General features: G+C 32.5%; 1 protein-coding gene across 4 annotated transcripts in view; it reads right to left on the reverse strand.

The window, feature by feature from the left end:
- LOC149569109 (DNA-directed RNA polymerase D subunit 2b-like) overlaps positions 1 to 3738 on the reverse strand; it is a 357288-nt gene extending 353550 nt beyond the window's left edge. The window contains exons 1-3 of one of the 4 annotated variants that reach the window (XM_089821896.1): positions 3638 to 3738; positions 3324 to 3530; positions 365 to 1210 (exon numbers count right to left, since the gene is read on the reverse strand). In XM_089821896.1, the coding sequence (XP_089678022.1) occupies positions 365 to 1147 (783 nt within the window). In that variant the 5' untranslated portion in view covers positions 1148 to 1210; positions 3324 to 3530; positions 3638 to 3738. Of the gene's footprint in view, positions 1 to 364; positions 1214 to 3244; positions 3531 to 3637 lie in introns of those variants that run through there. The other 3 variants (XM_089821895.1, XM_089821899.1, XM_089821897.1) reach the window with 3 other exon arrangements.
- Between the last annotated feature and the right edge of the window lie 9704 nt (positions 3739 to 13442).

The following is a 13442-nucleotide window of genomic DNA, read 5'->3' on the forward strand; positions in this document are numbered from 1 at the left end:
GTATCAGTGAGAGTAATGTTTTAACATTTTATAAGATTTTAAGAACAACTGCAATAATATATTTTATTTTTTTTAAATAATTGGGTATTGGAGAGAATAGAAGAATATCACTCAGGAATTTTACAGTGTAAGATAAATCAGTTTTAAGACTTCCTTCAAACTGATTTTTACTATCAACAGCAATGCAAAAATTTTAATTTTCACTCAAAGCATGGTGATTCAATCACTACAGGCATACACACTCATGCACAAACACAAGAACATATCAAAATCAACAAAAATTAAGCATCCATGTATTAGTTCAAAAAATTCTTCCCACTTGCAACACTTCAAGATATTCAAAAATCAAATACTAATTACTTACTTTTGTTGTGATATCTAGATAGATAGGGGATGCATATGTCATGTTCCTCAAACGAGCCTCGGTAGGTTTTAACAGCAGTTTCTTTCCTTCCTTGCTGCAATAGGAAGGTTGCTCCACAGTAACCTTACCAAAAGAAATGGATGCCCGATACCAAGAACCATCCCGTCTCCTTTGTGTATGGTCAGGTTCTACATCAAACCTTCCAAAACCATCAAACAGTTTCTGCAGTCCATGACTCACAAAATGATTAAATGAGTTAACCTGGTGACTAACCAGCCCCCATTCATCAAAAAATGCCTTTGAAGCATCCCTACAGAAGGCACTTAATTCTTTATCAGACAGTCCATTTTCAATTTCATTGGCTATATCTTCTCCATCTTCACTTTCTTCTGTATCTTCTTCAAGTGCTACTACATCTTTGTTGCTTCTTGAATCTACTTTCTCGGCAATATCTATACCAGTGTTTCTGCCAGAGTCCATTATTTCTTTGAGAATGTCTACCAGATTCCAATTGTCTGGATGACTATCTGCATTATCCACCATGTATAGAATACTCTCCTCACTTGCATTGGATTTTGTATGGCCATCCGCACTCACAATTCTATATGGGACATCCTCCTCATTTGCATGGGCCTCTCTTGTGTTCATCTTTGCAGAGTCTTCCAACTGCTTGGAGATCATATGCACATCATCATTCCTGGCATCGAGGTCTTCAGATTCATCTGATACATCTATAGTATCCACTCTTTCAGTAAAAGCTTCAGTTTCTATTTCACAGCTCATCTCATTCACATTTCTCTCACTGCCTTGACCCACCCCTACAGATATCTTTTCATTTATCGTCCTCTGCTGGAAGAAGCAAGCATAGCATTAGAGGAGAAACTTTCTAGTTACAAAGTCATATGAGTTGAATGTTATGAACTGGTGCAGAAAATCAAAATCAGCCATCAGAAGATCAATTCTTGAAAACAAAAGTACCAAAGAGATGAGAAAGAAAGAATCTGCAAAAACTATTAGCAGTGCTTTTCTGTATGCTGGCTCGTATGCAAACAAGAAAGATTTTTAAAAATGTCTTAACCATGTATTTTACGTGCAAACTATCAAACCAGCCTCTGTAAAGGTTATCAATTTCATGTTGGCATTTCGTGTAAAGCATATGATTTAAGAGTTCTCTAATTCACAAAGTATTTTTTCTTATCCCATATCTTTCATTAGAAAGATTATTATTTGATTATTTCCTTGTAACTAATTGAATAGATTTCCAGAGGTAGGAGTGCAATAAAATATTTAAGTATTTTAATTGAGAGGGCTACTATTCAACCTTCGACCACATACAATATTACAAAACACATCTAATACAGGATAATACATATGCTATACAACACTCCAGAACATGGGTTCAAAATGCAGAGACAGCCCCTAAGAGCTGCTATGTAGCATTTACATAGTTCAATTTTTCTAATTAATTTCATAATTCAATTATATGAAACCTAAAAATTACCTTATTAGTATCTAAATATTCCCTATATGGTGTTCTGTGTTTTACCATTTATTTTCAAAAACAAATGTTCTCTGATTTTTGCATGATAGGATAGTTTAAATTTGAACTAAGATGTCTTTGTAAGGCCATATTATCACATACCAAGGCTTGCAAGCTCACAGTTTATATATGGATACTGATATGGGGTTTGTGATGTCGTTAAAATTAAGATATGTAAATAAATGAATAAGGATGTGATATATTAATTACATATAAACGTAGTTACCAAGGAATGTAGGTATGGAGATGAGTGTATGATCATGGTTTATTGAGTGGCCTTCCCAGGTAAGTATGGTCTATAAAGTTTTATATCCGCATATAAATAGGAGAATTGGCTTTTCTGAGTGGACCTTATATGTAGAGATCTTGTGCTTGAGTAACGGTGGCAAAGGTTCAAATAGTGAGGGGTAGGGTAAGAGTTCCTCATCTTCCCAACAGTCTAGTATCTTCCTTGGGAGGGAAGAGCTCCTAAAATAGCCGCAATGACAACATATATATCCTGAGACTGGGAATCGTATAAGAAATTCAATTGAAAAACGGCCAAATTTGTATCACAAGCGAACGGTCAAGGCAATACAGACAGTAAAAAGAGGAAAAACACTTCCGGGCAACTTAGAATAACCAGGGCAAATTTCGTCCAAACAAAGAGGTGAAGGGTGAATTAGAAAGGAAGGACGCTCCATCATGGGGCTCCTGGAATTCTCAACTACATGAGTACAAAAACTGTTTATCTTTTTGCAGAAAGTAATTTTTTTGGATTTCAGTTTTGAAAAACAATAAAGGTGGAGGCAACAAGAGGAATAGTGACACAACGTAAGCCTAGTTTCCAAGAACGTCGTCTTGTGCCACAAGATAATGTGGAAAATTTCCCGTGTATTATGTATTTACCAGAAATAGAAACTTCACAAGAAAAATGTGGCCAGTATTGACACAACGACCTTGATTTATCGAAAATAACAGAATACCATCCTACCTGCTAACAATTTATATTCTTTCCAAAAATGAAACATGTGGTCACTAAACAACAAAGTGGAAGGCATTCCCAGCAAATATTTACTGATATAATTTACTATCAGATAGCGTTAACGGGGTAAACAAAATACAGAAGAAGTTTTGCAATGCTGTCTCTGGAACAAATATGGAAATCACATGCCTAAGAAAATGAAAACATCTGATTTAGCGGGTTTTGACAGTATAGACTCCATTTCTTTGAAATACATACAATTCGACAATTTAAAGGTGGCTTCTCCAGAAAGCATGAACACAAACATAGTAGTAAAGGCTAAAGCCCAACCCAGCAGAAAAAGAACAGCAAACAAAAAAGCCTAAACTCAGCTTACCAACTTAGAACGAGCTCAACGGAGGCGAGGAGCAGAAACAAATGTGACCTTGATGAGTTTCCCAAAATCACCACCTCACCTGAATTTAACCCGAATTCCGCTTCTCGTGACATATAATTTTAGGTGGATAGCACTGGCGGTGGCCTCGGAACTCCATCATTTGTTGCCATTCACATGCTCCTGCAGAAGCCATGTTTTCCTCACCTCCTCTGAATTCTGAGCACAGATATGGATTTCTCGTTAGTCGATGTGTTTGAATCTTGAAAGGTATATTAATTTCTCCAACCTGTAACCATAAAATTTCATTTCTTAGAAATCTTGTTTTGAAAGCTGTCAATTGTTTTCCCTTCTAAGCTGAAATACATAATGAAGAATTCACTAGGATGGCTGTACCGTCGCCATTTTTGTTTGGATGTTTTGTTTATAGTTATTTTCTGGAGGTTGACGATACTTCGTAGGGGTTTCATCTAGTTTCATGCATTTCTTTTCCAAAGCTTAAAATAGTGTAACAATAGAATAGATAGGTAGGATAGCCTTTTTTGGTAATCTGTTCATGGGATGAAGTACCTATTCCTAAGCTTTCTAATCCCACAACAATATGAGATCTCTCATACGTAAAGTAATTTGTTAAGCTATTATAAAATTATTCATAGCCCGATATTTTTGTGTAACTTTATTTTTTTTGAGCATTCTAATTGTCTCGGTGATTTTAGGTTTTTTAACTTAGAATTTTTAAAGAGCGGACATTATTTTTAGTTTTGAGTTTTTTTTAATATCTCTCATAATGATCATTTTGTTGTCTAATATTCATTATTGTTGTACTTACGTATAACAACCTTATACAATTTTAGAGAGACTACATTTGCCAAATAAGGCAACTACTCCTTATTTGAAATTACAAACTACAAAATGTAGCCTCCAAAACACCATAAAACTTAATCATAATCTCGATAACAAGATAACAATACATTCATGATGCTTCTGCAAACAACAATTGGTAACAATAAGCTAATGTCTTTATAATCCTTCACGTGATTAACCAACCCTTCAAGTGATTAACCAATTGAGAACCATGTACTAACGAATTCCATTTACTAATTCCTATCACTACATATATATTTATTTTATAATTCCATTTGTTACAACACCCTCACTATCTTGGTGATTTCATGTTTTTTAACTAAAATTTTATAAAGAGGAGATATTACTCTTTTTTTCAAAGTTTGATATAATCTCTAACAATGATCCCTTTTCACCTAATATTCCTCATTGTTATGTGCAACTTTCCGCTAGGGAACTTGAGAGAAATTAACCTAAATATATAACTAAGTTTATATAATTTTATTTTTCTTAAAAATTTATACAACATTAATGATAAAAATGTGGAAGTGATTATAATGAGTGCACATTCTCTCTTACATTGAATAATATGTTGAAAATTTCATATAGTCCTAGTTAATGCAATCTCTACGCAATCATTTAATTAATGTGACACCCCTATAAGCATATGTGATCCAAATATATTTACTTTTTTTCTAATGCAAGCATAGTACAATCTTTGTGATGTCCTCTCTGATACATACTATTAGATGTCCATAATGAACATGACATAAATAATACTTGTCACATAACTGTTGTAACAATACCAAACTTTCAAATGGTCACCATAAATTTTGAAAAGGGAAAACCCAAGTAGCGAAATCCCAAGTTCAATATTAATTCATAAAAATCGAGCTCTAATTTCAACAATAAATCAAGTGTCACCAATGCCACAAAATAGATAGAAAAAGGAGAGTTAGATGACTAGTCTGAATATAAGAAAGTTCAAAAAATTCAATGCTAGCCCTTGCACACAATGAACAAATCATCACTAAGAGAAAATGAAGTTTATCAATCAAAATTCATGTCATATAATAGGTGACTAGTTGTAGCCACACTCAAGGGAGTAGTCACTTTACAATATCCAAGGATCCAAAATACTACACATGTTAGAGAGTCCTACCAAAACACAATGGATAGACAATTATTTATGTTTGTTACAAATATCCTTCATGTCATCATATGCAGTTATGAGTCCTACTTACTTGCAACATTCAATGCATTATTACAATACTTTGATTTGTTAATACATGATAATATACATGATGCATCTAATGTAATATACCTAGTTCAATTTCATAAATTTATGCCAATAGATTATAAGTTAAATGATTCTCTTATTAATGCAATATAAAATTCAATTGATGACATGGGTCCTTGACCCAATTCTCTTACTATGACGAAACACACATCCAAATTTATAAAGGCCTAACTCTTGATAAAGGATACATTACTTCAAATCGATGCACAAAGCATTTCAATCTAAATGATAATACTATGAATTAATTTCTTTACAATTAACCATATCCTTTCATGTTTGATTACAACATGATACTCAAGTATGATACAAATTAGTAACACAGGCATCTAGTCATCAAAAAAGTAATAACATCATAACACTAGATTCATAAGAGATAAGTTAATTAAAAAATAGATAGTTCTCAAGGAGGCAAGGGTCATCAAATAGACAGTTCACAAGCCAAGACATTTTACATCAAAAAGGATCGTATAAATGCTAAATGATTACATAGTAAACTCCACTATAACTCTTGTTAAAATAAAAATAAATCACACTTATTTATTTATGAATATTTACTTATTATTATGCCTATAATAATCACATTTTTATACGATATTGAAATGTAGGTGTCAACAAGAGTAGGAGTGCATGAGGATAGAAATATTTTAAGGAGCAAAATGAATACAATTCTATGATAGTTTTGATTCTAGGCTTTTTGGTAGTTATTTGTAGTATTGATGTATTTGTACATAATATGTTTGGATCAATGATATACATTGTACTTTTTACGAAAAAACTTAAGGACGCACAACAATGTACATTACATACCTTTTGGTCCATTTAAATATTACTTTGTATGGAAAAGGTATATTCATATTTCTATCACTTAGCTATAATTATGATGAAACACTTGAAATATCACAAATATGAACTCATCGATTTAATATATTTTTTCATAAGTTTCTCTAATGTGTTTTTATATAATAGATTTCAATTTTAAATTCCTATGGCCGTCTATGGAACCATTTTTCCTATTAGTTTGTATTGGTCAAAGGTTAGTGAAAGTGGTCAAAACAGTTAAAGTCATCAAATAACATGGAGGGAGCATAAAAATGATGTTTTTAGTTCATCTAATGAATATTGGTCATGTTTACAAAGTTCAAAGTGGCATTGACGTAATAGTATCCCAAAATGAAATTATTCAAAAAAAATAAATTAACCCTAATGCATTCATCATGACATCGATTTGCTAGTGTTGCTACCTCTTTATGGGCATGAAACCACACACTTAAATGTCCCCAAGGTGCACTAAGCATGTTTGGGCAGCGATCTTCTAAGGGTCATAACTCAGAGCTCCTAGGGGGTATCAACAAATGGTTATATGCTACATGATTGTTATATCAATGTATAAAATAACCTATCTTAGTTATGATAGATTTGATTTATTTTTTAAATTTGGTACAACAATCTCGCTTGATGCCAAAATGTGTAGTGTTACTCAGTTCATAGGTGCACCACCACTTAACTTTCAAACCATTCATTGTGGCATCGATTCGTTAGCGTTGTTAATTCTTGATGGGTGGGTGAACTCTAGTGATACCTTTTTTTTACCAAGGAGTCCCTAGAAAATTTGTGACCACCACACAACGAACTATCCCTAAGCTACACTAAGCATGTTTGGGAAGTGATCTTTAGAGGGTCGAAACTTGGAACTTGTGAGGGGTATCGACAAATTGGTAGATGTTATAGGAATATGATACTAATGTCTACAATAACCTCTCTCAGTCATGGGAGATTTGATTTTGTTTACATTTGGCACTCTAATCTCGCTTGATGCCAAAACTTGCAGTGTTCCTCAGTTCATTGGTGCACCACTATATAACTTTCAAACCATTCATCATGGCATCAAATTGTTAGTGTCTTTAGCTCTAGATGGGAAGGTGAACACTAGCAACACGCATGTTTCAACCATATATTCACTATAATGTTCATGACCACCATGCAACGAAGTGTCCCCAAGGTGTACTAAGCACATTTGGGCAGCAATCTTCTGAGGGTTGTAACTTGAAGCTCATGAGGGGGGTTTGAAAAATTATTAGATGCTACAAGATTGAGATATTGATATCTAAAATAACCTATCTTTTTTCTAGCAAATTCAATTGTTTTTTAATTTGGCACAACAATCTCGTTTGATGCCAAAACATGTAGTATTCCCCAATTCATTGATGCATGTATAGATAGTTCTCAAGGAGGCAAGGGTCATCAAATAGACAGTTCACAAACCAAGACATTATACTTCAAAAAAGGATTGTATAAATGCTAAATGATTACATAATAAACTCCACTATAACTCTTATTAAAATATAAATAAATCACACTTATTTATTTCTCAATATTTACTTATTATTATGCCTACAATACTCACATTTTTATACAATATTGAAATGTAGGTGTCAAAAAGAGTAGGAGTGCATGAGGATAGAAATATTTTAAGGAGCAGAATGAATACAATTCTATGATAGTTTTGATTCTAGGATTTTTGGTAGTTATTTGTAGTATTGATGTATTTGTACATAATATGGTTGTATCAATGATTTACATCATATTTTTATGAAAGAACTTAAGTATGCACAACAACGTACATTACATGCCTTTTGTTCCATTTACATATTACTTTGTATGGAAAAGGTATATTCATATTTCTATCACTCAACTATAATTATGATGAAACACTTGAAATATTGCAAATATGAACTCGTCAATTTAATATATTTTCTCATAAGCTTCTCTAATGTGTTTTTATATAATAGATTTCAATTGTAAATTCCTATGGTCGTCTATAGAACCATTTTGCCTAGTAGTTTGTATTCGTCAAAGGTTAGTCAAAGTGGTCAAATTAATCAAAGTCATCAAATAACATGGAGGGAGCATAAAAATGATGTTTTTAGTTCATCTAATTAATATTGATCAAATTTACAAAGTTCAAAGTGTCATTGATCTAATAGTGTCCCAAAATGTAATTATTCAAAAAAAAATAGTTGATCCTAATATATTCATCATGGCATTGATTTGTTAGTGTCACTAGCTCTATATGGGCATGTAACCACACACTTACTTAAGTGTCCCCAAGGTGTGCTAAGCATGTTTGGATAGCGATCTTCCCAGGGTCATAACTTGGAGCTCCTAAGGGGTATCAACAAATGGTTATATGCTACATGATTGTTATATCAATTTATAAAATAACCTATCTTAGTTATGATAGATTTGATTTTTTTTTGAATTTTGCACAATGATCTCTCTTGATGCCAAAATTTGTAATGTTCCTCAATTCATGGGTGGCCCATTGCTTAACTTTCAAACCATTCATCGTGGCATTGATTTGTCAATGTTGTTAGTTCTTGATGGGTAGGTGAACTCTAGTGACACTTTTTTTTTACCAAGAGTTCCTAGAAAATTTGTGACCACCAGAAAATTTGTGACCACCACACAATGAACTATCCCTAAGCTACACTAAGCATGTTTGGGAAGCGATCTTTCGAGGGTCGTAACTTGGAACTTGTGAGGGGTATCGACAAATTGGTAGATTCTATAGGAATATGATATTGATATCTACAATAGCCTATCTCAGTCATGGGAGATTCAATTTTGTTTGCAATTAGCACTCCAATCTCGCTTGATGACAAAACTTGTAGTGTTCCTCAGTTCATTAGTGCACCACTATATGACTTTCAAACCGTTCATCATGGCATCAATTTGTTAGTGTCTTTAGCTCTAGATGGGAAGGTGAACACTAACAACACTCATGTTTCAACCATAGATTCACTAGAATGTTCATGACCATGATGCAATGAAGTTTCCCTAGTGTGTACTGGGCACATTTGGGAAGTGATCTTCTAAGAGTCGTAACTTGAAGCTTGTGAGGGGAGTTTGAAATATTATTAGATACTACAAGACCATGATAATGATGTCTAAAATAACCTATCATTTTTCCAAGAAATTCAATTATTTTTTATTTGGCACAATGATCTCGTTTGATGCCAAAACATGTAGTATTCCCCAGTTCATTGGTGCACCACTTGGTAACTTTTGAACTATTCATCACAACATTAATTCATTAGTATTGTTAGCTCTAGATAGGTAGGTGAACCCTAGTGACACCTTTGCTTTGACCATAAAGTCACTAAAACATTCATGACCACCACACACCGAAGTATCCCCAAGGTGTGCGCATTAAGCGTGTTTGGGCAATGATCTTTTGAGGGTCGTAACTCGAAGCTCATGAGGGGTATCAACAAATTGTTAAATGCTACAATACTATGATATTGATATCTATAATAACCTATCTCATTTCTAGGGGATTTGATTTTGTTTAAATTTAGCACAACGATCTCGCTTGATTCCAAAACTTGTAGTATTCCTCAACTTATTGGTAAATCATTGTGTAACTTTCAAACCATTAATCATGACATCTATTTTTCAATACTATTAGCTCTAGGTGGGTAAGTGAATCCTAGTGACACCTCTATTTTGACCATGGGGTTCCTACAACATTCACAACCACCATGCACTAAAGTGTTCCCAAGGTTTATGTAATGTCCCCATTCTGAGTCCATTATTATAAATGATATTTCATTGAATTGCAATATTAATAATAGACATGTGTTAATAATCAAAAGATTAAGTCTTATAATATTTTGTCCAATTATAAGATTATATCAGCTCTATTTCTAATAATCATTTATAATGTTATTGGAAAATAGACTAAATAATATTGAGATCATAATAATATTTTAATTAAATATTATGTATAATATTTATAATTATAATATAAATATTCAATGTATTTGTATACCTTCAATATCTTATGAGCTTTATAATAATATATTTTATAATGTTATCAATAATGTATTCTTGGCTAGAAAGTTAGCTTTCTCAATTAATAAATCACATTACTTTGAATATAATATACCTTACATATTGGGCTCCCTATAATTTTGGGATTCAAAGCTACTTGTCATTTAACAATGTGGTTCATTAAATCTATTTGTTTATATTCCATCTTAACCCACCGTTATTACCCTAAAAATAAATTTTTGGATTAATAAACATATTACTTAATATTAGATACCTTAGGTCTTGTTTATGGTGGTATTACTTCCTCCCTTTTCTTAATACAAAATATATGTTGCACGTGATTCAAGAGGAAAGTCTCATTTTTCTTTTCCCATGGTATAAGGTTTTAAACAAGTTTATTAAAACATTCTCTTTCTATGTAATAATTAGACATCATTCCTTTGTTTTCACGTGAATGGGATTGCAAATGGTAGTTTTAAACATTTGTTTGTATCTTGATTTTTTTTATGCTTTTTCCACTACCTTTCTTCTCATGCTTTACTTGCATTTTATGCATACTTTGTGCCTTTTGAAATATGGGTTATGACCCATTGGAAAATAGTTGCCAAATCCTTGATTTAGGCATTTATTATCCTGCTATTAGTAATCGTTTATTGGTGATTTTTTATATTTACTATTATTTATTTATAATGAATTTTATATTTAACACGTTAAATTGAATTAACATTTAAATGTTCTATTATTTATCATGTATATTCAAAAATATTAAATTTATAATATATTCATTGATTTATCAATTTGGTAAAATATACATATATTGTTAATTATTTATTTTAGTAAAATATTATTCAATTATCTTACAAATAGATTTATTTGTCTAATAATTAGTTAGCTATCATATACCTATCCTTACAAATAGGATATTCGATTATGATTTAATATTATCGGAGGGGATATTACAGTTCACTAAGCACATTTGGGTGGAAATATTATGAGGTTCATAACTCATAGCTCGTTATGGGTATCAAAAAACTATTAGATGCTACGAGACCATGATCTCAATGTTTATAATAACCTATGTCATTTCTAGGAGATTCAATTTTGTTTGAATTTGGCATAGCGATTGTGCTTGATGCCAACACCTACAATGTTCCTCAGTTTATTAGTGCACCACTATGTAACTTTCAAACTATTTATCATGGTATCAATTCATCAGCACTATTATCTCTAGATGGGTGGGTGAACTTTAGTGACACCCTAATTTTGACCATAGTGTCACTAAAATGTTTGTGACCACCATACATTGAAGCATCCCTAAGGGGTACTAAACATGTTTGGATAGTGATATTCTGAGGTCATAACTCATAGTTCCTAAGGGGTATTGACAATTTGTCAAATGCCACAGGACTATTATATTAATTTATGCAATAACCTTTCTCTTTCTTGGGAGATTCAATTTTGTTTAAATTTGGCACAACTATCTCACTTGATGCTAGAGCTTATAGTGTTCCTCAATTGATTGGTGCACCAATACATAAATTTTGAACCATTTACTATGGCATCAATTTGTCACCGTCGTTAGCTCCAAATGGGTAGGTGAGACCTGGTGACACCCTTGTTTTAACAACGAGGTCGCTAGAACATTTGTGACCACCATGCATCAAAGTGTCCCCAAGGTGCACTAAGCATGTTTGGCTAGTGATCTTCCCAGAGTCGTAACTCCTAGCTTGTAAGGGGTATTAGTAATTTGTTAGACAGTATAGGATTGTGATATTGATGTCTACAATGAACTTGCTTGATGTCAAAGCTTGCAGTATTCCTTGGTTCATTAGTGCACCAGTATATAATTAGCTCTGGATGGGAGGATGAACTCTAGTAACACCCCTATTTTGACCATAGGGTTTCTAGAACATCTGTGACCACCATGCATCAAATATCCCCAAGGTGCACTAAGCGTGATTTTTTGATGTTTTTATATTTAAATTAGGAATGGTGGTAGATACATTTCTATGATAGTTTCTTTCTATCAAGGGGTATAAGATACCTATTTTTCTTATGATTGTATGCACCCTAAAATGGCCACCTAGACTATGGGCCCCTATTATTCAATTTATCAATTTCCTGAATCAATGGTTTGCAATATTTTATTAAATCAATTCAAATCAATTTCCTTGATCAAATTTGATTATTTCAATATTTTCTAAGGTTGATCATTTTATCCTAAGTCTCATTTAATTAAAATAAAATCTCCCTTTTAATTAAATAACTTAAGTTCCCATTTAATTAAAAGAAAACCTCTCTTTTAATTAAATAATTCATCCATATTTAAGTAATTAAGAGAAAAGCCCTTCATTTAGTTTAATTTAAATAACTTGCTCCTGTTTAATTGAATAAATATCCACTTAAAGAGGAAATAAAAATAAATAAAATTTAGAAATTCCTCTACACTTAAATGCACAAATTTCTAAGTGGAATTCCATTTAATTCTTTTCCTATTTTCTCATTCGTGGATCTTTATTTCACATGGATCATTCTTTCTCCACCGTTGATTAAATATTTTTGCCTCTTAATCTTGATCGTCCAATATTCTTTATAAGGGAGAGTCCTCTCCTTATTTTACATACACACACTCTATGTTATTGTTATGTTGTAGGTTTGGAGAGTGATTTTTGAAGGAGTTTGAATACTAAAACTTTTTGTGGAGAACTTTTTTCTTCTAGTCTTCTTCTCTCTTCTAGTCTTCTTCTCTCATGCATCCATAGCTTCCATTATCATATCTCATCCATGTATTTTTATATTAACTTAAATCTTGCTTTCATAGATTAGATCTTGCATTGATAGATTAGATCTTGCATTGTTTTGCATTGTTATCATATAGATTAGCTTTCATCTCCACTTGCATGCATATTGGATCCTTGAATCACTCATTTTATGGTGTACTTGCATGGGCACAAACTAGGTCAAAATTGAGAGCCTTCATTACAAACCCTTCCACTCCATGAATAGAGAGCTATGAGCTACCATCGAGACATCATTCTTGAGCAATCTTAGATATAATGACTCATAGAAGTGTACTCACATTTTAAGCACACATTTTTTGCACCCACCATGGGAAACCCACCTTCACTTGCCAGTTTTGGATATTTTAGATCTAACCCCCTTAGACAGATTTGTTTGGAGATGAAAAAACTCTAGATCTGAAAGATTTCATTAAATCTCCCAAAC

This window comes from Cupressus sempervirens, chromosome 3, assembly GCF_028749045.1.
Source record: "Cupressus sempervirens isolate cs-2001-9-10 chromosome 3, ASM2874904v1, whole genome shotgun sequence".
Lineage (NCBI taxonomy): Eukaryota > Viridiplantae > Streptophyta > Pinopsida > Cupressales > Cupressaceae > Cupressus > Cupressus sempervirens.